We start from the raw sequence: 27,158 nt of genomic DNA on the forward strand, positions 1-27,158 counted from the left end.
TACTTTCCAATCTCTCTCTGCTGGGCCACAGGATTTCAATATGAATGCACCATGGATCCAGGATGCTTCTATAAAGGTCTGTCAGCTCTGAAGAATCAAATATCACTCTGTAGTTGCATGTGAATACAACTGTGCTTGTTTAAAAGACAGTTTTCTTTCTGAATTATTCCCTCTCATCAATAGAGAGAAGCAGGTGGCTTAGTAGGGACAGATGTATCTAATCTATTTTGGAGCAAGGACAGGCATCCACTGTATACAAATAAGCCTTGCTGTTTTGACTAGAGGCATTGCTTTTCTACTGGCCTGTAGTGACCTGTGAAAGAAACATGAGTGATTCTAATGCATGACTAACACTCCAGGCTTACAGATGGCATCAGATCCAGACCATTACAGCTGAAACCACAAAAGCAAACTGAAAGAGTTTAAGCAATTACCCGAGCAATTCAAGGAAGTGTTAGGTTACTAAGAATTATGGGAATTTGAGGCTCGAATTATTAAAATTGGCTGTCTTCATTTAAAGTTCACTGACCAATTGCATCATTCCCGTTTGCTTTGGCACAGTCTTAAATAAAAGTCAGAGGTGCCCTTTCTTTCACTAAGAGGTGCTCTTTGGGTTGTAGTACCAAATTGCAAAGTGAAAACATATGTCTATATTCTTGTATTAGGTGCAATAGTTTTCAAGGTAAAGAACAGGATGTTAAAGTGCTTGTATTAAAGTACACAACAGATAAAAGAGAAGATCCCTCTGGTAAATAAAGACCAAAAAAAGACTAAAGATAAAGATGAAATATACTTATACTATTTGATATTTATTTTTATAATGTAGACATATCTACTTCTGATGATTTTCTAAGATGAAGATATAAGATGAGGATATGGATGAAAAGAGAAAAAAAAAATAAAACAATTGCCACATCCTGAGAGCGAGTTCACTAATTTCCAACAAGATGTCTCTTATCTTTCTTATACACAAATAGTCTTAATGTTAAAGATAAATTAACATCCTTTATGTTACTGGCTAATTTCTCATGGCAATATTGGAACACTTGAACCCTTATTTATTTTGGAAACAGTTTGAAAACTTAGCTGCTAATAAGTGTATACTGTAATGGTACTAATTAAAGATTGTAATGCCTTTTGGGAGGTATAAACATCATGCAAGGCTGCAATGTTACATTCTTAATTAACCGTTTGGAAATGATTACAAATAAGCTGCATGAACCATTCTCTCTCATTTACATACTGTGACAGACTGAGTGGTTTTACTACAAGGCTACTGATCTACTGCCTATATATTGGTTTATTTCAGATTTAATTAATTTTGCTATTGACTTAATTCTCAAAGTTGTAACCACAAGTTTTCAGATACTTTGCAGGTATTTCTCTAACTCATCAAACACCTTCCAGCCCACAATAGGGGATACACCATTTGTGACTATTCTGGTTATCATTATCTATCATATGGTGTAACAACTAAGTAGAGTGGTGAATTGAGTTCTTTTTAGAATAGAAAGATATGCCAACCGGGCCTCTAGGATTGGAAGAGAGTACAATTTCATGAATATCAAGATAATTTCAATATCCATGTATGCCTTTTGAGTAGTTATGTCATATCACATTTCAACTGTCTTTACTTACTCACACATCTGTTGTCATCTAGCAGTATTCGATCCCCCCTGCAGGAACAATTCACTCTCCCATTAGGAGTTAAAAGGCACAGATCATGGCAACCTCCATTTAATAATGAACATGGAGAAAGTTCACCTGCAATGAAGAGACTATTGGTAACATTTTATATTGAATTTCTATTCTTTGCTAGATTAACAGTAAACTGTTAGGCTGCCCCTCTCAAAGATATAAACAAGGAATATTCAGGACTTTGGAAAATCCAAACATCATAAGAGGTAAAAACATTAGAAAAGCATGCAACATAAGCCACTACATCTTCTAGAACATTTGTCAAGGATGCCATGGCATCATATGAACTAAAAAACATACTGATGCCTTAAGCTGCAATTTTTGTAGGTATTTCAGTGATTAAATAACTTTTCAGCCCAAGGTAAAGCTTATTTAGCAAGAAGTATTATTTTCATGGAAACTACTTGATTTGAATGTTCGAAGATTGAGAGTGAGAGAGAATAAATTTCCAGAAACAAGTAAGTAAAAAGGAATTGTCTTCTGGTGATAAATGAAGAACTACAGAAATTACCTTGAGCCTTTCAGAGAATTTTAATATATTGAATAGGCAAATCCCGAACACTATCTCCAGGAACATTAAAAAAATCCAACTAAGTATTACTGGAAAACATAATTTTTGCAAAGATTATATAATTAAGAAATACATTAAGTTTCTAGTGTAACTTACAGCTATTGGTGTCATTGGCAACAGCTATAATTCCCATTGGTTGATGTGGAATATCAGAACGAAGAATTTTTGTATCTCCTCCTGTGTACTTGTTGGAACGCAGAATAGCTCTTCTTCCCCAGTCTGACCAGAAGATATAATTGTCATAAACAGCCAAACTGAGGAAAGTTCCTGGACCAGATTTGACAATCACCTGAAATAAATTTAAATATATGTTTTTTAAATGAATATATAGACATTTCTATCTCCACATCTATTTTTGCTTCAAAAATTTTTTAAAAGATTAAGATTAGTTGCATTTAATCAATGAAAATCATCATGTAAAAGATGCATTTTACTAAATGTATCATAAAATTCTTTATAGTTTATTTTATTTTATTTATTTATTTTAAATTTGTTTTTTATTTTTATTTTATGATAGTCACACACAGAGAGAGAGAGGCCGAGACACAGGTAGAGGGAGAAGCAGGCTCCATGCACCGGGAGCCCGATGTGGGATTCGATCCCGGGTCTCCAGGATCGCGCCCTGGGCCAAAGGCAGGCGCCAAACCGCTGCGCCACCCAGGGATCCCTATAGTTTATTTTAAATGTTTTAATCATTCTTAGTTTTTATAACGTGTTCATTTAATATTTTCAGTATATCACAATTCACTGATCATTTAATTCATATAAACAACAGCATTTTTTCAGTATTATAAAACAAAATCACCAGGTCAAAAATATGAGATTATGATTACTAATAAGCACTGTCCTTTAATAAGACTCATCAGTCATCCAGTGAACACTCATCAAGCTATCAGAACTATAAAAGGAATATAAAGAACTATAAAACTCAGGTTTTTCCCTCAGGAATCTTTCACCATGAATAACTAAACCAGATATACATGAATTGGCAATAAAAGTTTAAAAGTAATGACCAAACTTCCACTTAGACCATATTAAAGGGCTAGATTTATCTTCTGAATAAAACAACTAAAAAATGAATAAAATATATAAAACAAGTCTTTTCAGCACATTGGACATAAGGTAAGAAAGGACAATGATTCCTAATTAACTTAGGAAATAAACTGAGTGAGTCTCATGATGGCCATGGCTAAATGCCTGAGAGATTCAGGTAGCATCAAAGTACAAAAGAACCCAACAGAACCTAAACATCTCCCTGAGAGGGGTAGGGCTGAGAATTAAAGGAGGCCAGTAGGTTAGATCTCATAGGGTAGAGTGTCAGAGAAGAGAATGTAACATAAAGAGAACTCTAGGTATCTGCAAAGGGTTCTCCTAGAGGAGTCAGCCAAGTACTAAGCACAAGCACAGGCATCTGAAGCAAATTGGGGTTGATGAAAGGGCCATACAAAAGGATCAGAGAGAAGAGTTCCGAAATTCACACAGGTCCATGAATCATGCCTGTTAATACCAACCAGACTTGAAAACTTTCCAATTAATAGGGAGTCTGAATAGAGTACCTAGAAGAGTCTTGCCTCAGCAATGAGAAATATAAATTAACCCCAGACTAACTCTGCTTTACTCCTGTCTAACAAAACTTAAAGGAAGAACTCAACGGATCAAATTGTTTCCAAATAGCTTAACCATTTCCTAGAACACAGCTCAGGTATTTTAGTGGAAATATGAAAAATTTGCTACTAAGCCACTACAAGACAAGATACAAAAGAAAAAGAAATGTCTCAAATTAATGACCTCAGTGTCCATCTTAAAAAAACTAGAAGAAAACAATAAAAAAGTTAAACCTAAAGTATAGAAAGGAAAATAAAAGTAGAGAAATCAAAGAAATAGAAAAATGAAAAAAACAATAGAGAAAAATCAATAAAATTTAAAATAAATGGCTATTTGAGAACCATAAAATAGATAATACATAATGATGAAGGGGGGGGTTATCCCAGAAATAAAGATTAATTTAACATTAAAAAAACTAACAGTTTAATTTACCATATTAACAAAACAAAAGTGACAACACATATGAAGATCTTAATAAATGCAAAGAAATTATTTATAAGATCTAACATCCATTCCTGATAAAGACTCAGAATAGATATTAAACTAGGAACAAGAAGAATGATCACTCTCTCTTCTACTCAAATTTGTCCTACAGTGTCTAGGCAGAATAATAAGGCAAGAAAACAATTTTATTTTTTTTCCAGTTGGGAGAGGAGAAGAGGAAGAAATCAAACTGTATTTATTTTCAGATAACATAATCTAATCCTCTACATAAAAAATTCAATAGAATTACAAAACAAAAAAAAAAAAAACCTGCTTAGGTTAACTAATATATCTAGTAAAACTATAGGACACAAGGTTGCTATAAAAATTTCTGTATATTAACAATAAGTAATTGAAAATTAAAATAAGACAACTTATACAGTAGTATCAACAAATAATAAATACTTAGTAACATATAAAAATATGTACAAGAACCTAAAAACTATAGAATTTTGTTTAGAGAAACTAATAAAAACCTGAATAAATAAAGATATATACTCTATTCATTGTTTGTAAGATTCAAGCTATTGAGATGTCATCTCTCCTCAAACTGGTAAATTATACCTAATCCCAATAAAAACCCAGCAGACATTTCCTAGAAATTGACAAGCTGATTTTAAATTTCGTATGGAAATGCAAAATATTTTGTATACAAAAAAAATGGCAAAAAAATAAGTTGGTTGATTAACATTACCTCATTTCAAGACATAATAAATTGACAGTTACCAAGAGGATATATGTAGGATTAGAAAAAGAGAAATACATCAGTGAAACAGATGAGAGAGTTCACAAACAGACCCATACATGTATAGATAACTAATTTTTGACGATTTTTTTTAAAAAGGATAGTTTTTTCAGAACATGATACTTGAATAAATAAATATGCATACACAAAAATTAAACTATCATCCTATTAAGAAATCAACTGGAAATTTATCACAGACCTAAATGAAAAATTTAAAACTTTAAAACTAAAGAAAAATATGGAAGAAAATTTTAATGATCTTTGGGTCAGCAAATATTTCTTAGGTATGACATCAAAACCATGATTGATCAAAAAGATCTATAAAATGAAATAAATCAAATTAGAAAACTACACTTCAAAGGACAATGGTAAGACGATGAAAAGGTAAGTCACAAACTAAAAAAATTTGCAAAACGTAGGTCTAGCAAAGGATATATATTAAGAAAAAAAACCTACCAAAACTAAAAAGTATAATGAATATATAATCCAATAAAGAATGGGAAGCATTTTTGAAACGACACTTTATTCAAGAAAGAATAGACTTTCTTCATGTATATACGTGACAAATAAGCATATAAAAAAGATTATTGGCATCATTAGACATTAGGAAATAAAATTACGGCACCATTCTTAGAATAAAGTTGAAATGGCCAGCAAACCAAGTGTTGGTGAGGTTATGGAAGAATTTGTAGGAATGGAAAATGGTACTACCAATATGGAAAACAATTTGGGATTTTCTTAAAAAGTTAAACATATAAGTAGCATATGATCCACCCTTCTATTTCCTAGTGTTTATTTACCCAATAAAATTAAAGCATATATCTATATAAAGACTTGTACACAAATGTTCATAGCAACTCCACCTACAATAAGCATAAATTGGAAGCCACTCAATGCCCATGTGCAGATATATGCATAAACAAATCGCATATATCCATATTATTTTATGCTTGGGTATGTCCTCAGAAACTCAACATTAGCAAAAATCTTGCTAAGTCAATTTAGCCAGAATCCCCCTCTTGATATCTGATCACTGTCAATATCTAACTAAATTCCCCATCCCTTGTACTCCCACGGTGAAGTCTGATCACTTTGGCTTGCTATCACCAAGAACCTTGGGACACCTGGGTGGCTCAGCGGTAGGGTGCCTGTCTTTGGCTCAGGGAGGTATCCCAGGATCTGGGATCGAGTCCCACATCCGGCTCCCTACAAGGAGCCTGCTTCTTCCTCTGCCTATGTCTCTACCTCTCTCTCAGTCTGTATCTTTCATGAATAAATAAATAAATCAAAAAAAAAAAAAAGAATCTTGTTAGTCAGTGTACCCAGAATCTTCCCTTACTTCTGATATTTCCTCCGAGTAGGTGTCCATTTATTAACAACCCACTCTGCTCCTTGACTATAAATTTCTACTTTTCCTTGTGTTTGGTGTTGAGCACATTTCTTTCCTCTACTACAAAATTCCATTGCAATACTCCCTTATATCTCTTGTGTTGGTTCTGAAAATAGCCTGCATTGGTTTTTTAACAAGTGTCATGGATATATTTTTTTCCTTAACACATACAATGTAATACAATTGAGAGAGAAAAAAAAAAGATGAACTATTTGATGCATGTAATGATATGGATGGATTCCGAATAATTATGCCAAGTGAAAGAAGCCAGACAAAAAAGAAATATATAGTATAAGATACCACTTATATAAACTAAAAAAAAAAAAAAAAAAGCAAACTAATCTATGGTGACAAAAAACAGTGTTTCCCATGGACAGAGTGGGGCAGGGGTAGGATGGAAAGAGAGGGATTAAAAGGGAAATTAGTGGATTTATCATCTAGTCATTTTATTTAGTTTTTGCTTCTAAACCTAAACCATAGGTGGCCTACCCATATAGTTCTCAACTCTTTATGAAATCAGTGGATGAATAAAGCAATAGTTTATTTTTTTAATATTTTATTTATTTATTCATAGAGATACAGAGAGAGGGAGGCAGAGACACGGGCAGAGGGAGAAGCAGACTCCATGTAGGGAGCCCGATGTGGAATTCGATCCCGGGTCCCCAGGATCACACCCTGGGCCGAAGGCAGGGGCTAAACCACTGAGCCACCCAGGCATTCCTAAAGCAATACTTTAAATATGAGTATATGCTTGTTAGTTGAATGAAGAGATCACCAAAAGAGAGAATGTGACATGAAAAATTAAAGAAGGGATCCCTGGGTGGCACAGCGGTTTGGCGCCTGCCTTTGGCCCAGGGCGCGATCCTGGAGACCCGGGATCGAATCCCACATCGGGCTCCCTGCGCATGGAGCCTGCTTCTCCCTCTGCCTGTGTCTCTGCCTCTCTCTCTTTCTGTGACTATCATAAAATTAAAAAAAAAAATTAAAGAAAATAATCTTACCACAGAGATATAATTATTAATCATTTTGAATTAAGAATATATATAAAAAAGAATATATATTTTTATATATGTCTCTATTCTCCATTTCCCCCCTCCCACAAGAAAGCAAGCACTGCAAGCCAGGAGGAGGGCTGTCACCTGATCCTGACCATGCTGGCACCCTGATCTTGATTTTCAGCCTCTAGAACTGTAAAAAATAAATGTCTGTTGCTTTAGCCACCCAATCTATGGTATTTTGTTATAGCAGCCTGAGCTGATTAAGCCAACAGTTTCACTCCTTCCTTTTAGAAGAGCCAAAGTTTAAGATTTGTATCTACTGTAAATTTCAATGAATATTTTTTTTTAAAAAATCAAAATGATGAAGGAAAGATTGTTCGCTATGAGAGTAAAAATGATAGCTACCTGGGAAGATTTTCCTGAGAAAGAGAATGATAAACAGTCAATAGGAGAGGAAAAGAGAAAGACAGAAGGAAGGGCTTTGGGCAGAGGGAATACACAGTGTGAGAGTCAAGAGTAAGGAGGAACAGAAAATGTGGGGGAAATGAATGAAGGTAAAGGGAGCATGAGGGTCGCTCAGACATCTAAAAAGATCCCATGAAGAGCCTGAGGAGAAAGGGCAGAAGGGCAAATGTATAGAGCCTTCCTTCTTATGGACCAAGGCTGTCTGTCAATCTGACTGTTGTTCCAAAAATTATAGCAATAATTAATAATAATAATAATTTTAAAAACTCATGTTTCATTGGTTTGTAGTTTTAAAGATTATTCTGCTTCTACTGTAGAGAGCAGATTTGATAAAAACAAAAAAGCTGCAGAGAGACCAATTAAGATCAGCTGCATTTGTCCAGAAAAAAAGGGTAACACTTGATATTTTAAGAAGGGTGAGAATACAAATATTAGAGCAGTATTTGCAAATGAAGCACTTCCTAATTCACTTTTTATCAAAACTCATGAGGCTTTTCATTTCATCTATTCATTCATTCATTCATTCATTCATTCATCTTTTTACCTTTTTTTTTTTTCCTGGTAAACATTACAAACTAACACTTCACAAATGCTTACAATTTATGGGGTAGGTACATAATACATGTATCAAACCTAATTTTAATCTTCACATTAACAGAAAGATAGAGATCATTTCATTCCAAATTTCAATGGTGAGGACTGAAGCTTAACAATCAATCCACAGTCACAGATTTGAGTGATTTGAGCCTATTTCAGACCCAAATCAATTGAGATCTGATTTCAATTCTACATATAAAATTTGCTTTAGTTAAAGAAAGTGGAGAAATTCTTCTTCATATATTGGCATATATGTATGTACTGTCTTTATTATTTTATCCATGCTCCTTCAAGTTAGAAACTATAGTAACACCTCAATTCCCTTTACTATCCAGTATCATATTTTGCATGAACAAAATATACACATTGATGAGTCACTAAGAATGAAAGCAAAATTCTAATAATTAGATGTAAATAAAATTAGTTGTCTTTTTAATGAAGGACAAATAGCTAGTCTCATGACAAATTTTTTCTATGGTACCGAAAGTCTATTTGGCATACAGCAATTTTATGAATTTTAATACTTATTGAGTCTAGTAGTTTACTTCTCTACTTCTGCTGACACAGAGAAAGAGGAAAAAAGTAACATTAAAGCCAGTCTATAATTATGCATGTTGCTTTAATAGGGTACAAAGGGTCTACTAAGAATGAGCTGACTCCAGACATCTCATTCCACCAGTTAGAGTTCCATGTGGAACAGAGATGTGAAACCCACTACATTATACTTTCTCATCTCCAAGTTAAAACATTTTTATCATAAGTTCACCAATACTGCACCTTTCAAGCCTAATCAGCATCTTCATTTACAGTGCAAAAGCTCTGTCATCAAAAACTGCACTTTACCATGTTATATGGTAATGTACCATTACGACATAATTTTGAGGCATTTTCACCTTGAACCTATAAATAGGCTCATGTTTCAACATAAGAATTCATGGTCATTTAGAAAATGCATTTCTTGATACAGTCACTTAATCTCACATGTGTCCTCTAGATAGACAATTAAATTTGTGATACCACATAGACTTGAAATTATGTATCAGGAATTTAATCACTAATCATATGATTTTCTGTCTTGAAATTTCCCTGGTGCCTTATTGGTAGCACTAGAACCAATGAGAGAATACAAAAATACAGTTTTATAAACCAGACAACTTATTTCCAACACCCAGATGCTAAATGTTAAACTAAAGGATTTAAAAGCCAAGCAAATAGAAAGCTTCCCAAACACCCCAGTTGACTGCCTCACTGACAAGATGATAAGCGATCATTAAGAGAAATAACAACTTGGCCCCTGCTATATGGTCAGGCATGACAAAGTGTTATAGGTTGCAAAGAAACATCTGCTGTTGCTTTAGCTTTGGAAAGAATGGTGATGTGGTAAATCAGCAACTCAAAACTGAGAAATATCTAATTTCAGAATAGCTGGCTGCATTTAAGTTGCATGAGTGTGTTTGAAGAATATGAAGTATCAAAACGTCCTTAGTGTCCAACCAAATTTGAAAAGAACAACATTCACAGCAATCCTCTAAAAGACCACCTATTGTGTTACCAGCCTCAGTTAGAGGTAAACCCATCCTAGAGAAAGATTAGAGAATGAATTATTTTGATTTTATACTCTCTCTTTCTGATCTCTCTGTTGACTATACTCAACCAGATGCCAGAGGACAAGTCAGGTGACTCCAAGAAAGTCTGCTGGGGGCCGAGAACAGGTGGAAGAAAGCAAGGAAAAGATCTCAAGGATATGCCTGAGAGAAGTAGTAGAAGGGAACCCTATTCTGAGGCTCATTATTTCCCCCCAAATCAGCCATTTGGCTTCTTGGAACTCAGTCCTCTAATATATAATAAAAAATAAAAGGCAATGACTCAGTCTTGCTCTTATTTTAAGGAAAAGAGAAAGGATGGGATATTCCTTAAGGTCACTGAGATGACTAAAAAGAAGAATAAACTGTGATATCCCTGAAGTGTTATAGCCAGTCCTAACTGGAATTTGAGCAGGTTTCTAATGTTTTATGTGCCTTCATATACGATTGCAGTATTAAAGTAATTGTCCAAATTCTAAGGTATATATATTAGACAGTTTGAGATTCATATGATGACTGTATTGATAAAAAGTAAACTTAAAAGAAAACCTGAATATATTTTTCCATAAGTTATTTCTGCTCTGAATTCCTTCCAAAAATGTCCACCATGAGACCCATTCAGGAGTGACTTCCTTGAGAACTCTTTCCTTGCTGCCCACAGCCAAATGACTCCTTCCTCTGCATATCCAGACAGTTTCTATACACATTTATTGTAACACTCAACAGAGAATTTCATAAGGGCTTATATTTTATCCATATCCCTGGCAAGGCTAAAATATTTGAAAGCAACAATTCTTTTCGTTTTTGTGACTCAAGTGCTTAGAATAGAACATATTTAACATGCGATGATTATCAAATCAGTTCATAAAACAGTGATTAGAAAACCTTGCTTCTTGCGTTTGGGTTTCTTTCTTTCACTTCCTATTTTTTTAAAGTATATTTTTATGAACTTTGAACTCAGCTTTGTACTTTATTTGGTTGTGTACCCAAAGATATAATCTTTTCTTTGTAAAACAATATTACTAAATATGTGTTCTACCGAAGAACTGTAGGCATAATCTTCTCAGGATCATATTCATGCCTTTGATAAATATTTCAATGCTGTTACTCTCTAGATCATTGTCTAAATACAACTCTCCTGGCATTTTAATATTTTACTAGAAAAAGTGAAGAGGTAGTCAAAGAAGTATATATTATATCAAAACCTCATATGTCAAAGTTATACTAAAATGCCAGTCTTAATTTTTCAAATTGGGATTTACTGAATATCTAACAAAAATCAAATATTATCTTAGATGCTATATTGTAAGAAAAAAAGAAAGATAAAAAAAGAAGAAAGGAAAGAAAGAAAGAAAGAAAGAAAGAAAGAAAGAAAGAAAGAAAGAAGAAAGAAAGAAAGAAAGAAAGAAAGAAAGAAAGAAAGAAAGAAAGAAAGAAAGAAAGAAGAGGTGTCCTGCAGAAAAGGATGCTTATTTGTATTAATGAAGATGTGCTTTCCAGTGTGCATATGTCTGAATAAAACTGTACATGGGCAGGGTAGAAACTAATTTAATGCTACATTTGAAAAGAAAGAATAGCCTAAGATTATCACCCTGGTCTCTGAAGTCAGAATATTTGGGTCTGTTACCGAACCTTTTCTTATCATGCAAACTGAGACTTGTTATTTCACTTCTCCAGGCCTCTTTCTCTTCTTATTTAACAAAAACAGGATATATATCATAAAATTTTAAAACCTGTTAAATAATACAAAACATTTAGCATGGTTACATAGTTAGCTTTTCATAAATGTTTGCTGTAATTATTTTCAGATGACATGGTAGCAATGAGATAGGCTTGTAAAATAAGTATTTTCAAATTCTTTGAGTCCCATTCTTATTTTCCAAAGTGTTACAAATGATAAAGAATCAACTTAAAAATAAACTTTTACAATAGATTTCAATTTGTAAACAATGCTTTTTCAACTTCTGTGATTATCACATCGTCAAACCTATGCTTAGAGATAAAATTAATATCTGTTTTGGTAAAATCCTTGAGTTTCACTTCATTTCTTGGTTGCATGTCAACTGGAAATTTCTACTAAGAGCCACAATGGTTACGCCAATTTATTTATTTTGAGAGAAAATTAAAAAACAGTGATTTTAATTAAACAGTCATATTACATTGAAGCTGGCTTTCCTAAAGTGTTAGAACCACAACTGAGGAGCACCTGGGTGGCCCAGTGGTTGAGTGTCTGCCTTTGGCTCAGGTTGTGATCCCAGGGTCCTGGGATCGAGTCCCACATCAGGCTCCCTATGGGAACCCCTCTGCTTCTCCCTCTGCCTCTGTGTCTCTCATAAAAATAAATAAAATCTAAAAAAAAAAAAAAAAGAAAAGAAAAGAAAACTACAACTGATTTTCAGTTTTGGCAATCAAAACATTTTGTTGTTTATGTAAGGAGAGATGTTATATCTCTTATATCTCTCTGGATCATATTGCTCTAAACAGTTTCATGATTGCTAATCAAAACAAAACTAAACAACAACAAAAAACCTTATTTGGTTTGTTAAAAGTCACTTCGAGAAAGTAATGAAATATTTGTGATTGAAAGTTATATCCAAAATGTTTACTTAAGCATTTGTATGTATTAATATTATATTATTATTGATATATAAAATTATAATATATGATATTACTATATTACTGATACATTATATTTGTTAAATTTTGTATATGTGGCCACTGGCTACTCCAAAGTCACTTTAGTAAATGTGAAAATATTTATAAAATTATATGTTGGTAGCAAGGTGAGTTAATAAAAATCTATTTGAATTTTCATAAATACATACTAACATCATCTTAAAATTCCTCTTTATTAATTAAATTAAAAGACATAAGTGTGAAAAAATAAAAACTCAAAACTACTATAGGATCTGTATATACTTTCATATCCACATCTTCTTTACATATAGTTTTCTTTTAAACTGACTTTACCAAAGCATAATTTACATACAAAATGAGTTGAACTTATTTTTAACAATTGCAATAATCCTGCACATACTCCTTTCCACCTCCAACTTCCAACCTCACATCCTTTTCCTTGGAAGTAAACACTGTCATCAGTTTCTTGAGTGATAATTTACATTCTTGTAAAATGCCGCTTAATTTTAGAATTGCAAAAAGTCTTCAACAGTTAAGTGTGATTGCCTATAATCTTTAAAATTAAGAAACATAACGTAGAAATGTGTCTTAATTTAAAATTCATCTTATTGAATAGAAGTCAATTAAATGAAACAAAAACTCAAAACAAAAAAATTAACATGAACACACAAAATGTAATTAAAAAGTAACAACATTCTTACAACCAGATGTGAGTGTATCTATACATCTAGTCTTTTTCAAGACCCTTCAAAATCCTTGAAATAGTCTATAATGTCTTATATGACCTGATCCCTGTTACCTCTCTGGAATTATCACCTACAGTTCTCTATATTCAAGCTCTCTCTATTCTGGTCACAGTGATCTGATTGTGTCTCAAATATACAAAGCACATATAAAGTTTCACACAGGCTGCTCCCTTTGCCTGAGAGACTGGTGCCCAAAATAGCTACCTGGCCAACTGGTTCACCCCTTTAGCTCAAAATCACTTTTTCAATTAGGGAGACTTATCTTGATTTCCCTACAACAACCTGACTCCCTCTACTGTCACACTCAACTCCTTTCTCATACTCTATTATATATGTAATAAAATTAATGAACTTCAAAAACATTTGTTATGTGAAAAAAGCTAGTAACACAGGACCATATGTTCTATTTATATGAAATATCCAAAATAGACAAATCCGTAGAGACAGTAGTAGATGGATTCATGGTTGCCAAAGGATAGGAGGAGGGAAAGCCAAGGATCAATGGCTGAGGATGCAAGGTTTCTCCGTAGTGTGATGAAATGCTCTAAAATTGATTGTGATAATGATTGCACAACTATATGAATATACTAAAAGCATTTTATTGCATGTTCAATTTAAAAGGGTGAATTATATGGTATGAAATGATATTTTAGTCAATCTGTTTAAAAAGAAAAAGAAGGAGGAAGAGGAGGAAGAAGTCATGGAGACATGATTTGATTCTAAGCTCCAGGAACAATGCCCTTAATTATGACAGCATAGAGGTAAGAAAAAGAAAAAAAGAGCAAAATACAGTATCTGCTCTTAAAAAATAAATTTGAAGACTATATATCAAAATAATACATTTTGATTTTTACAAAAATACACAAAAACACATGAAGTAGTCATACATACCTATGTATAATATACCTATATATATATATATCTATATATAATAACCCTAACATACCTATGTTAGCATGGTACTACTTATACATATCTATATCTATATCTGTATCTATATCTATATTTATATCTATCTATCTATGTAGAATAACCCTAACACCTAAATCTAACAAAGACATTACAAGGAAATAAATTACATATCAATATTTGTTATGACTATCAATGCAAATATTTTAAACAATAAATTAATAATTCATATCTCATGTATGGAAACAAAAACACATGATGATAAAATATAGTTTATCTCAGGAATCCATGATTATTTTAATAATCAAAAAGGAACTAATTATAATTCAGTATATATAAATGAAATAAAGCAGAAAAAACATATGTCATAGATGAAGAAAAAGCATTTGATGAAAATGAAAACCCATTCTTTATAACATCAGCAAATTAGAAATAGAAGGGAATTTCATTATATTGCTAAAGGATATCAATGAAAACAATAAAACTAACATATTACTTATTGGTGAAAGTCTGAATTGTTTCCCCCTGGAATTATAAAACTTCTGAAAGAAAATAGAATAAAATCTTTTTTTATCTTCAGGTAGGCAAAAATTTCCTAGATAAATACAAATAGCATAAGCCATAAAAGAAATAACTGATATATTCAAATTCATCAAAATTAAACTTTTTTCCCCTTCAGATATATTACTGAAACAAAAAAAAATGAATAAAAGGCAAGCCACAGAGTAGGAGAAAAAAAATATATCATATTTTTCAGGCAAAGTACTTAGAATCAAAGTAAAAAAAAAAAAAAAAAAAAAAAAAAACACCTTAGGACTCAGTCATAAAAAGGCAATTAAAAAAAATAGGTAAATAAAGACCAAAAACAGAGGCTAACAGCTATTTCATAAAGAAAATAAACAAGTGGACAGTACCCACATGAAAAGATACTCAACATTATTAGCATAAGAAAATGCAAATTAAAGCCACAATGAGATACTAAGAGTGGGTGAGAATGTGGAGTAACTGAAACTCTCATATATCATTGGTAGGTCAGTTAAATGGTGTAGTCACTTTGGAAAACTTTAACAGGTTTTTTTTTTCATTAAACATGCACCAATCATATGTCCTAGCCAATGAAAGTATATGAGGAAATGCTGTGGAGTGATAGAAATGTACTATGATTGTGGTAGTAATTATACGATCTTACACATTTTTTGAAAGTCACTAAATTGTATACTTAAATTCAGTGAATTTATTTTATATAAATTATGATTCAGACTCGATTTAAAAAAAACAATTGTAAACATTTTAACTGAATAATATGATGAATTAAGGAAGTTTATTTAAGATACAATAAAAGTAGTTTGACTATGAAAACTAAATATAGGAAAATAATTCCCTATCATTTACAGTTACAAGCTAAAATTGTTACAGATGCAATGTTTAAATGCCTAAGATATGCTTCAAAATCATCCAAGTGTAAGGAGGTATTTAAGGAGCAAAACTTACTATATATTAACAACTGCTGAAGTTAGGTGACTGGTACATGGGATACATTGCACTATTCTGTCTACTTTTGTAGCCTTTTAAGAATTTTTGTTAAAAAAGTAAAATAAATATGTTAAATGTAAGAGAAGAAACTTAAATTAGTTGTCCTTAATATAATTACCCCATTATATAAGATTTTCAATATATTTTTAATATGTTAAAATATATTTAATAATTTTCAAAAGATAATTTTCATGTGTTTTAATACCAGGAAATAGCTTCAAAGTGCACCAAGTAAGTTACAGAACCAAGTTTAGAAAATAAGGTTTCCTGTATTCAACCCATGACTCCCTAAATGTTCTATTCTCTCTTTCTATCTCTCTCTCACCCGCGTGCACACACACACACACAGACACACACACACCAACAGAGCTAGTGAGCTAAAGACAAGAGAGTTAGACTAATAAAGACTTCAGAGATTATTAAAAGAATAGGTGGAGTAATCATAGAGACTGTTAATAGTAAAGGAGTCCATGAAATCAACCTTGGTATTTTTCTATTTTATTCAGCTATTGCTTAAAAAGCTCAAGCTCTATAAACACATTTTCCTTTTATCTGTCGTAATCATTTTTAAAAATTGTTCACTGAATATTTCTGAAGGAAAAATGAATCTGGAAAGCAACACTGTTCTGACAGTTCACAATTATAAAGCTCAACCTTGGGAAGTGGGTTAATGTCTTCTTAATGTTGCAGCCACCTTCCTCTCTGCCAGTGTGACTTTACTGATTTAAACCTACAAAACAGGGTGTTACTCAGAAAATGGAATGTTTTAATCAAAAAGATTTCCTGAGAAGATTGATTCATTATGCCGGCATTTTACAGTACTTTCAATCGTGTTTTAATATTAGGAATACTGCTTTCTTTGAATTATGTTCAAAACAAAATATTCAGAAAAGTTTAAAGCCATTGTAACCACCTGCCATAGCTGAATCCAGGGCAATGTCTTCTAAATGATGAAGTATATGCTTCATCCACAATTTATGAAAAGACATAGACTGAGAAAGATTAATAGATTGACTTGGGCAGCCAAAAGCCTATGGTCTATTTTCTTCTGATAAAATAATAAGACTGATGATTCTTCATTATTTGTAAGAATTTAAACCTTCCGAGGAAAGAGAGGTGGATAGGATAACCAATAGAGAGAAAGCTGCTTTGGATGTTGTATCAATAATTTGCCAGTAATATAGAGTTGACTCATTCTGTATTCACTGAAGGAAATTTTATTTAAAAAAAATAAGCAGTTTTATTTTATTTTTGTTCCAATTTTTTAAATTCTAGTAAGTTAACATACAGTGTAATATTGGTTCCAGGAGTAAAATTTAGTGATTCATCACTTATATATAATACCCAGTGTGTATCACCAGTGTCCTCCTTAATACTCATCACCCACTTAGCCCATCCACTATCCACCTTCCTTCCAGCAACCCTCAGCTTTTTCTGTATAGTTAAGAGTTTCTTATGGTTTTCTTCCCTTTCTCTCTCTTTTTTTCATTCCTCTATGTTCATCTGTTTTGTTTCTTAAATTCCACATATGAGCAAAATCATATGGTATTTATCTTTCTCTGATGGACTCATTTCATTTAGCATTAATACACTCTAGTTTCATCCACATCATTGCAAATAACAAGATTCCATTCTTTTAGATGGCTGAGTAATAGTCCATTACACACAACACACACACACACACACACACACACACATCTTTTTTATCTGTTTATCAGTCGATGGATACTTGGGTTGTTTCCCAAATTTGGCTATTGTTGATAATGCTGATATTATTACCAGCACACTGATAAAAATCAGTATTTTTGTACCTTTTGGGTAAATACCTAATAGTATAATTGCTAGGATGCAGGGTAATTCTCACTTTTTTTTAAGAATTTATGTATGTATGTATGTATGTATGTATTTGACAGAGAGAGAGAGAGAGAGAGAGAGAGAGAGAGAGAGAAAACAGAAGGCAAAGGGAGAGGGAGAAAGCAGGCTCCTAGCTGAGCAAGGAGCCCGTTGTGGGTCTTGATCCCAGGACCACGAGATCACAACCTGAGCTGAAGTCAGAGGCTTAACCAACTGAGCCACCCCAGTGACCTCAAAATAAGCAATGTTAAAGCATGACTGCATATGGATAATAGGAGCTTTGAGTAGATGAAGTCAGTATCACGTTACAACATGAACTCTTCTACTCGATGTTCTTATGAATTAAGATTTTCTATCTCATCAATTTTGTAATGAACTCTAACCATTCAGTTTTCCTCCAAATTTTCTTTGTAATCTAGGAGCAAATTAATAACCCTTTAGGTATTTACTTCAGCGATATATTTGTCTTCCACAGACAATACTCTAGTAAGTGATGTTTTCTATTAGAATTTCATACCACTTTAATCAAATAAATCATATGAATGCTATTTCCAAATGGTATAAGAGGAATTTTCAACATACATTTATCAAGTTCATTCTCAATACTATTGTGTATAATACTCAAAAAGCAAACACTGAAATATGAATACTCATGTATTCAGTAAAATAATTTGTATTCCATATTAGGAAGAAAAAAATCAGTGAAAGCTACTTGATATTCACTACTAAGAGATTTTGCTGACCTCCAAAATACTTAACCTCTACAGCATAAAAATTAAGATATTTTTGTTCCATTGATCAATGGCTCTTCCTCCTTAAGCATTATAATATTTGAAGATGGAAGCATAAATATATGCATAATATCAAGAATTTCTTGCCATGTATATTCCTTAATTAAAAAATAAGAAGAAAGCAAGTCAAATAGACTCTGAGACAGTCTTCCCCTTTTAATTGTTTATGATCAAAAGAAATATTTCAAATAAAAGCTGGGCTGCATTGTAGGAGAGATCAAAATTTGAGCTTTTCAGCCTAACTTAAAACCAGTCATAAGAAATGTTTCGGAAACATTATTATCCTGAAAGACTTAGTCATATATTTTTAAAAGTCTGTCTTTCAAGACACATTAATGTAATTTATCTGCAGTATAAGATAGCATTACTTAGATTTTTTGTGTTTCATTTTCCAGAGGAAAAACCAAGGCACCAAGAGGAAGACTTTTTCTCACTCCAGCTTCTGAGATAATAGTATACAGAAAAATATAGTGATTGCATCCCATTTCCTTCTAATTATTATGTACATGTTACATATATGTATATAAAAATACATATTTATTCATGATTTTATATAAAAACTTACAGGTTACTATTAATATGTCACATAACAAAGTCATTTTATATATGATTTTTTTCTGAATTAAAATTTTAAGGACTATACTATGACCCACAGCATAATTTAAACCATGCAATTATAAAATATTGAAAATGAAAATTTAAGAATCTTTCATTCTGTATGCTTAAAATACTAATAGCTTATTTTACCCTTAGACAACATGTATATTTTTAAAATCTCTGTTCACTGTTGGTGGGAATGCAAATTGGTGCAGCCACTGTGGAAAACAGTATGGAAGTTCCTTAAAAACCTTAAAATTGAATTGCCATATGATCCATTAATTCCACTACTGGGCATTTATCCAAAGAAAGCAAAAGCACTAATTCAAAAAGATATATGCAGCCCTATAATTATTGAAGCATTATTCACAATGACCAACATATCGAAGCAACTCAAGTGTCCATTAAAAGATGAAGGATAATTATATGTAGTATGTATATACAACAGAATATTACTCCACCATAAAGAAAGAATGAAATCTTGCCATTTGCAACAACATGGATGGACCTAAAAGGTATTATGCTAAGTGAAAAGGTAAGTCAGGAAGACAAATATCGTGTGATGTCACTTATGTGTGGAATTTAAGAAACAAAGCAGATGAATAAAGGAAAAAAAAAAGAGAGAGACAACCCCAAAATAGTCTTAACTAGGAATAACAAACAAATGATTACCAGAAGGAAGAGACACATGGTAGGGGGCTGGGGGTAGGGAATGGGTGAAATAGGTGAAGGGGATTGTAATCATCATCATCATCATTATTATTATCTAAAAAAATAAACTCAATTTGTCAGATGCTTAACCATATGGAAAATATTTACTTATTTACATTTCTTTTTACATTACATTTTCTTTAAATTGTGACTCTGTATATTTATTTTTAAAGGAATTAAATTTGCACATGAAATTCTGTACACTTAAGAAAATAATAAGAAATGTTTAAAATATCAGTTCTAGTGTCTTCACTAAGGCAATTATTTCTCATTGTTTATGATCCAACAAGTTATACAGTATTTTGCGTGAGATCAGAGAATTTAAAATCTTTCAATCCCTTTAAACACTTGCAAAACAAGAACAACAAGCACTAATCACCCAAAATGTGTAAATTGAAGGAAATTATCCTTGAGTCAGATTTACTTAAATTTCTAAATAAAAATTATAGAATCTCCTGAGTTCTTGTTCCCTTCTAGATTGGATAATTTAGATTTAATGAAGGTCACTCCCTGGAAGAAAGGATAGAAAGTAAGAGGTCAATCTCCCAATCCTGGTAAAGTTGTCTTCAAAAAACAAAGACAACATAAGCTACACAAAACCACTAAATCAACTACTTCGAAGTCAGTGTCTGGTTGGAAGGCCTTCTTAATGACCAGTTTTGGCAATTAAAATGATTACCCAATTGACTAGTTTTCACTCCTGTGATTTTTCAAGCAGCATTCCAACTCAGAGGCTTTTTTAGGCTAACAAATTCTTCCACTTGGAAGTATTTTGCCCAAGGACAGATTAGAGTAAAAATAATTAATTAAGCTGCACATTTTAAATAGCTTTACTATTAATTCCTCTTATAGCCTATAAATGGGATCTTTTATAATAGAAAAGAAGAAAAATGTGGGGATAAAGGAAATGATTTCCATTTTTGTAGTTAATTTAAAATTCAATGCTTTACTCTCTCTACATGTTAATATGCATTTATCTACATTTCAAACTCTGACACTTTGCATCTACTTTCTTATAATTGATTTAATTAAGGATTTAAAAAATCTATAACCTTCAAATATTCTATAAAATGCCATGCTCTGCTCTAATTTACCATTTCCACAAATCTCTTTTTCTATATTTTAGTATCATTTTGTATGCATTTTAAGCTATTTAAATAAAATTCATATTAAAGATAAATGTTTGGAGAAACACTGTTAGAAGAAGCTATGCTATTATTTATCCTCAAAGTGCTTTTGCATGTTGGTTAGTTATAAGTTTATTTAGCTATTTCCAGGAGCTAAGAGCAGCTTTTTGACCACTCTATTTCAATACGGCATAAAAAGCATGAACACCTGCACAAAGATCTATATTTTCCCATTTGCTCAGAAAAAAAAAAAACATAACTGAGTAATGAGAGGGTGTCAATGAATTATGAATAACTTCTATGTAAATGAAGGCAATATAATCAGTTCCCTTGTACCAAGCAGGTATTATGTTTTTCCACAAGGATTCATTTTAGTTAATTTAAGTTGTATCATTAACCATTACAATTTGGCACCTGCCAGAAAGATGACAAAAAATAAGCAGCTACAATTGTTCAAGGACATGTTCTGAACTATTCAGTATATAAATCACCTCCTAGCATTCATATTAGATAATAAAACTTTCTCCTTTTAACTGGGTTTGGATAACTAACTGTTGGCTTTAATATCACCCAAATGTTAATACCAATTGTTAAGTTATTGAAAAAGTCATTAAATAAGCAATATTTCTCAATGAATACATTTTGAGGTACTAAATAGAATATATAATAAAAAAGGAAATATTCAGCATCCATGCAAAATGATTAAGTAGTAGCCTGCACATAAATAAAATTGAACTTTCTCTAAAAACTCTGGCAAATAATAGTATTGTCACACTTTCTATTTTGACCTTCAGCTTTTCACGTTAGCTCTGATGTTAAGCACTATGGATGGCCTTGGGATACTTTCGTAACATAGAACATTAATGAGCCTATGATGAAGGTTAAAAAAAAAAAAAAAAAGGTCCTAAACCAAAAATACAATTTCTGGAGAATAGAGGAGGAGCAGAGAACTAGCTCTACAACCATGAGCAAATTAAGAGTCTGGGAAATAAGCAGACTTGTCAGGATTATTCTAAGAATCTTTCTAGTGTAACGGTATATTATTCAAACTAAATGCAAATGCCTTATAGGCAGATATAGAGCTTTATAATATCTCCCTAACCCCTCAGATATGAGCAGTTCATATAGATATGATCAATTAAAAAATTAATGCGTATGTTATGTTGCATTTTGATTCATGTAAGGTATGTTTTCCGATGGATTAACCTCATTTATGTTAATCTTGCCATAACTTTTCATGTTCAAGTATACCTTACTTTCAGTTTCAAATATTTCATAATTGGTTACTTTCAATATTCTGTATGAATTTCAAAAGGAAAGGAAGAGAAATACTAAAGGAAAAGGATTGTAGCCCAGGGAAAAGACTCGAAAGAATCAAAGAGTGGGTTTGGCATAGCAGGGAGACATTTGGGAAAGCATCACAAGAATGAACAAGGCTTGATCTTGGTATTCTTGATCTTTTGAAATGAAGTCTTTCTGCTAAACCAATAGTATGCGTAAACTTCTTATAAATCTTCCTACTTCTGATGTTGCAGATGATCCAGATAAATCTTTTTTTTTAAGATTTTATTTATTTATTCATGAGAGACACACAGAGAGAGGCAGAGACATAGGCAGAGGGAAAAGCAGGCTCCCTGCAGGGAGCCTGATGCGGGACTCAATCCCAGGACCCAGGAATCATGCTCTCAGACAAAGACAGACATTCAACCACTGAGCCACCCAGATGTCCGCCAGGGAAATCTTTTATCATATTATAACTCAGGATTTAAAAGTTACTGGGACCATACTTGTGGTCACTTGAGCATCTGTACTAATACCTCTTGCTCAGGTACTTGGGACACAAAGCTTAACTATATATTTTGCTCTCTAAAACAATTTCACTTTATTTTTTGCATTTTGATTCCAGAGCCTTTCTTTTCTACTCCCTTGCTTTCTTTTTTTTTTAAGATTTTATTTATTTATTCATGAGATACAGAGAGAAGGGAGAGGCAGAGACACAGCCAGAGGGAGAAGCAGGCTCCATGCAGGGAGCCTGATGTGGGACTCGATCTGGGGTCTCCAGGATCATGCCCTGGGCTGAAGACGGTGCTAAACCGCTGAGCCGCCCAGGCTGCCCTCCCTTGTTTTCTTTGTGAAGATATGAGTCAGAGAAAGAAAATAAGGAAGCCAGGTAATATAACAACTAATAATGCAAGCCAATCTAAAAAAAAAAAAATTATCAGAAGAAGGAAGTGTTCCATTTCCAGATGGGATTACTCAGACTTGTATGTGCATGTATTCATAAAATATAACCAGGCAACCAAAAGACACAAGATCTTCAGAATCTAATCATTCTTGTGGTCATGTTTGGAACAACTTTTTTCCCTTTTATTCTAAGGTCAGCTTCTAAGGTTATCTATGCTCAACTAAACAAACTCTTCTTACTTCTTGTCCCAAAAATTGCCCAGAAAGAATTAGTTAACACTCATGACACCCATCTTTAATTATTGTTTAGTTCAATTGCCTGTGGCTTTTTTTCATTATAATATTATTATTCTAAAAGTGGTCTGTACTTGGGGGGACTGACAAAGGTTTAGCCCAGCTCAGTTTTAGCCATTTTCTCTAACAGTTGATTGAAGATTATTTACTCACCCTTTGGTTTTCTTTCAAAAATAAACACAATGAAGACTCATTCTCCTTTCTTATGGATTTCTATTAAATTTTGCTGGTTTCTTCTAGTCCATATAGTCTCCCCTGTTTAATAACTAAGATAATTTCATTTCCTTGAATTAAATTCTTGTGTTTCTCTCCTTCAATATAAGAGTTTGCTACTTTGAATAAGAGTATAATTAATAGTGAGTCAACAGAAGGTGTCACAGACAAATAAAATCATTGCCACACAAGTTCATTTTCATGTTTCTTCCCACTTAGCCTATGATCAATAAAGATTTGCCACTGAAAAATGCAAAGGTATATTTAGATATCAGTTTTGAAAACTGAGCAGAGTACAACACTGTAAGAGATAGAAGATTTTGGAATTGATTCATTTGTCTAAACTTTTTAAATTAGTTTACATTTCTAGTGCTATCTCTCAAGGTAATGAGCCTAGTAATGTCATATTCTTATAACATTTCTGTGATGACAAACTTTTATTTGTATTAAATAACCTTATCTAATATAGACTGTATGATTTGCTAAGTCCACATTTACTTGATTCATTTAATTCCTTATTTTCAAGATTTTGATCCAAATACTTCTTAGCCTTCAAATTTTTAGTCATATTTTTAGCAAGGAAAAATGATACATTTGAATATAATTGCATATATTTAAAAATCTTAATAAATATGATGCAACTGTTTTTACAAAGATGATATTTTAACCTTCCCCTATAATCTCACTCAAAATAAGTGATGTTTAAAAACTTAATCATGAAAAGAATGTCACCATCAGTAAGAAAAATAGGCCTTTAAACTTTATAATGAAAAGTGGATAGTAATGCCAAATCAAATGTTGAATATTTCTAACTTCTTATTTGGTCTTTGAAAATAACATTTAAAGAAAATAATTTTGATCAGTAAAAAAAAAATGCACAAGTTTTAGGAGCTAAATTGTTATGGAAGAAAACACAAGTTGACAAATCTCAATTATGTGGTTTCAATGCTTCTTTTTTCCAAGGAGGCTTAATCTATCAAAACGAAGATCTCTCATTTTTCTTCACTTTTATTTTCATCTACAAAGACACAACTCTTTAGGTGAGGGCATATAAGTTTAATCAAATTTAATGCAGTTAATGTGTTGATGATCTGTCAACAGGGTACCATCCACAGTACTCCTGTGATTGACAAGATAAATTAATATTGAATAGGAAGATGAACTTTGTACTGTTCTCCTCTCAACTTTCCCTTTGGCCACCCAGGCCTTCTCTTACTCACAAGATGCAAATCCTCTTCAAGGCCTTCACATTTGCAGTGCTCTCTGCCTGAAATGCTTTTCTACCACATACCCACCTGACTACCTAGCTGTCTCATTTCCTTCAAGTATAAGATGATTTTTGTCTCAGTACTTATCACTGTCTAGACTTATTATTTATTTATTTATTTATTTATTTATTTATTTATTTATTTATTTATTGTTTTATTTATTTATTCATGAGAGAGAGAGAGAGAGAGGCAGAGACACAGGCAGAGGGAGAAGCAGGCTCCCTGCAGAGAGCCTGATGTGGGACTCTATCCTGGAAGTCCAGGATCATACCCTGAGCTGAAGTCAGGTTCTCAACCACTGAGCCACCCAGGTATCCCCTTATCACATATTTGTTAATTTTGTTTATTGTCTGCCTTCCTACTAGATATAATCTTGCATAAGGGCAGGGATTTACTGTTCTACTTTGGCAAGAGAAGGGAGATAAAAGAAGTTTCACAGCCACAATGAGACAAAGAGAAGAAGGGGAGAGAGAGGGAAGGAGAAAGAGAATCTTAAATTCTTTAAAGTAGTAAGAAAATTGCAAAATACAACTTTATGGGGAAAGAAAAAAAGCTTCCTTGGATTTCTCAATGCCTTTGAAAAAAGCCCTAGCCTCCTGAAACTCAGAAATGTATACAATATAAATATAGAGAATATCTGCTTTCACTTTCCCCAGAAACATTACAACTTTTCTTCACATATCATGCAAATTAGATCAATAGCCACTTTCTAGCTAGTTTCTCTGACCTGGAAAGATAATACATTTTATCTCTCGCAGACAGCCAAATAGCAGATGGACTAAGTCCTTATGTTAAGACACAAGGTGCAAGAAAGATGACCAGTATCTCAAAATGTCAAAAGTGATGAATCCCCCAATTTGGACAGACTTCTGGGCCTTAAAAACTGGTGACACTCAGGGGCACCTGGGTGGCTCAATCACTTGGGTGACTGACTCATGGTTTTGGCTCACGTCGTGTTCTCAGGGTCCTAGGATCAAGACCCATGTGGGGCTCCATACTCAGTGCAAGTCTGCTTGAGAATCTCTCCCTCTCCCTCTTCCTCTGCCCCTCTACCTACTTGCACATATACACACTTTCTTGGTAAAATAAATAAACGAATCTTAAAAAAAAATTGACATTCAAGTTTTATCTGGCCCTTGAAAAGATATATTTATATTCCAAGTTAGGATAATAACCCAGGGCCATTTCCATACCAGTCTCAAAAGAGAAAAACATTTTTTTCCCTCTCTCCTGGGAAGTGAAAGTTGGTGACTCTGTTCTATATATAAATGAAAAAAATCCATTCTTCCCATTCCTCTCTACGGGATGTAACCTACCACCCACTTTGAAAGATTCCATTAGCTCTCATTGTTTTGCTGCAGGTCTAGAAGTGGAGCACCAATTCTTAACTGCTACTCTGGCTATCTGGTTATAAGTATCAATAAAGAACACTTTTCCTTGATCCAATATCTTGATTTTTTATATATTCACCTATAAAAAGTACATAACTCTGCAAGTGGGGTAATATCTCAGAAACTTCATAGTTCTTGACAAAAGAGATACAGAGTCTGATGATTTTAAATGTTGATGAGGGACAAAGAAATTCTTGTGATCAAATACTATGCATTTCACACAACTCTCTAGATAAGTACAAAGAACAGAGAAAATAGATGGCCACATATTAATAGGAGGCCCTGTGTACCCAACTGAAGAAATGCTCTCAGCAGCCAAGATAAAGCGGTTCCAAACATGAAAGAAAAAATGGTAATTTACACTTCGGCAAAAATCCTAAACTTAAAAAAAAAAGATTGGATTCATGACAAAATAAATCTTTCCTTTAAAAGTGAGGGTATAACAGCCCATTAGGTAATTACTTTGATATATTAAATATCTATAATTTCAATTTCCATGATAGCTCATGATGGCTCAAAGAATGAGGAAATGTAGATGAAGTCTGTCATTATGTATTTACACAGTCAAAAAGAAAAACAACCTACAACCTGAATTCATAAAATGCTAATTCATATGAGTTATTTTTTTTCTTTTCTTCTTTAATAAACAGTCCTTAGGGAGGGACTGAAAACAAGAATACTGGGACTTCTCAATTTAAAAGCCATTACTTCAGGAGTCTATGTGGAGGGCTCCTTCAGAAATATCTTCCTGTATTTGTCAATTTGTGT

The 27,158-nt window shown here is 32.7% G+C and overlaps 1 protein-coding gene across 1 annotated transcript in view; it reads right to left on the reverse strand.

Annotated features, from left to right (window-relative positions):
• Positions 1-27,158, reverse strand: part of LOC129495604 (low-density lipoprotein receptor-related protein 1B) — a 1,831,349-nt gene that overhangs the window by 274,980 nt on the left and 1,529,211 nt on the right. Inside the window, exons 44-45 of the mRNA XM_055303278.1 lie at positions 2,366-2,558; positions 1,639-1,764 (exon numbers count right to left, since the gene is read on the reverse strand). Of these exons, the coding sequence (XP_055159253.1) occupies positions 1,639-1,764; positions 2,366-2,558 (319 nt within the window). The remainder of the gene's footprint in view (positions 1-1,638; positions 1,765-2,365; positions 2,559-27,158) is intronic.

This window comes from Nyctereutes procyonoides, unplaced genomic scaffold (assembly GCF_905146905.1).
Source record: "Nyctereutes procyonoides isolate TBG_1078 unplaced genomic scaffold, NYPRO_anot_genome, whole genome shotgun sequence".
Taxonomy (NCBI): Eukaryota; Metazoa; Chordata; class Mammalia; order Carnivora; family Canidae; genus Nyctereutes; species Nyctereutes procyonoides.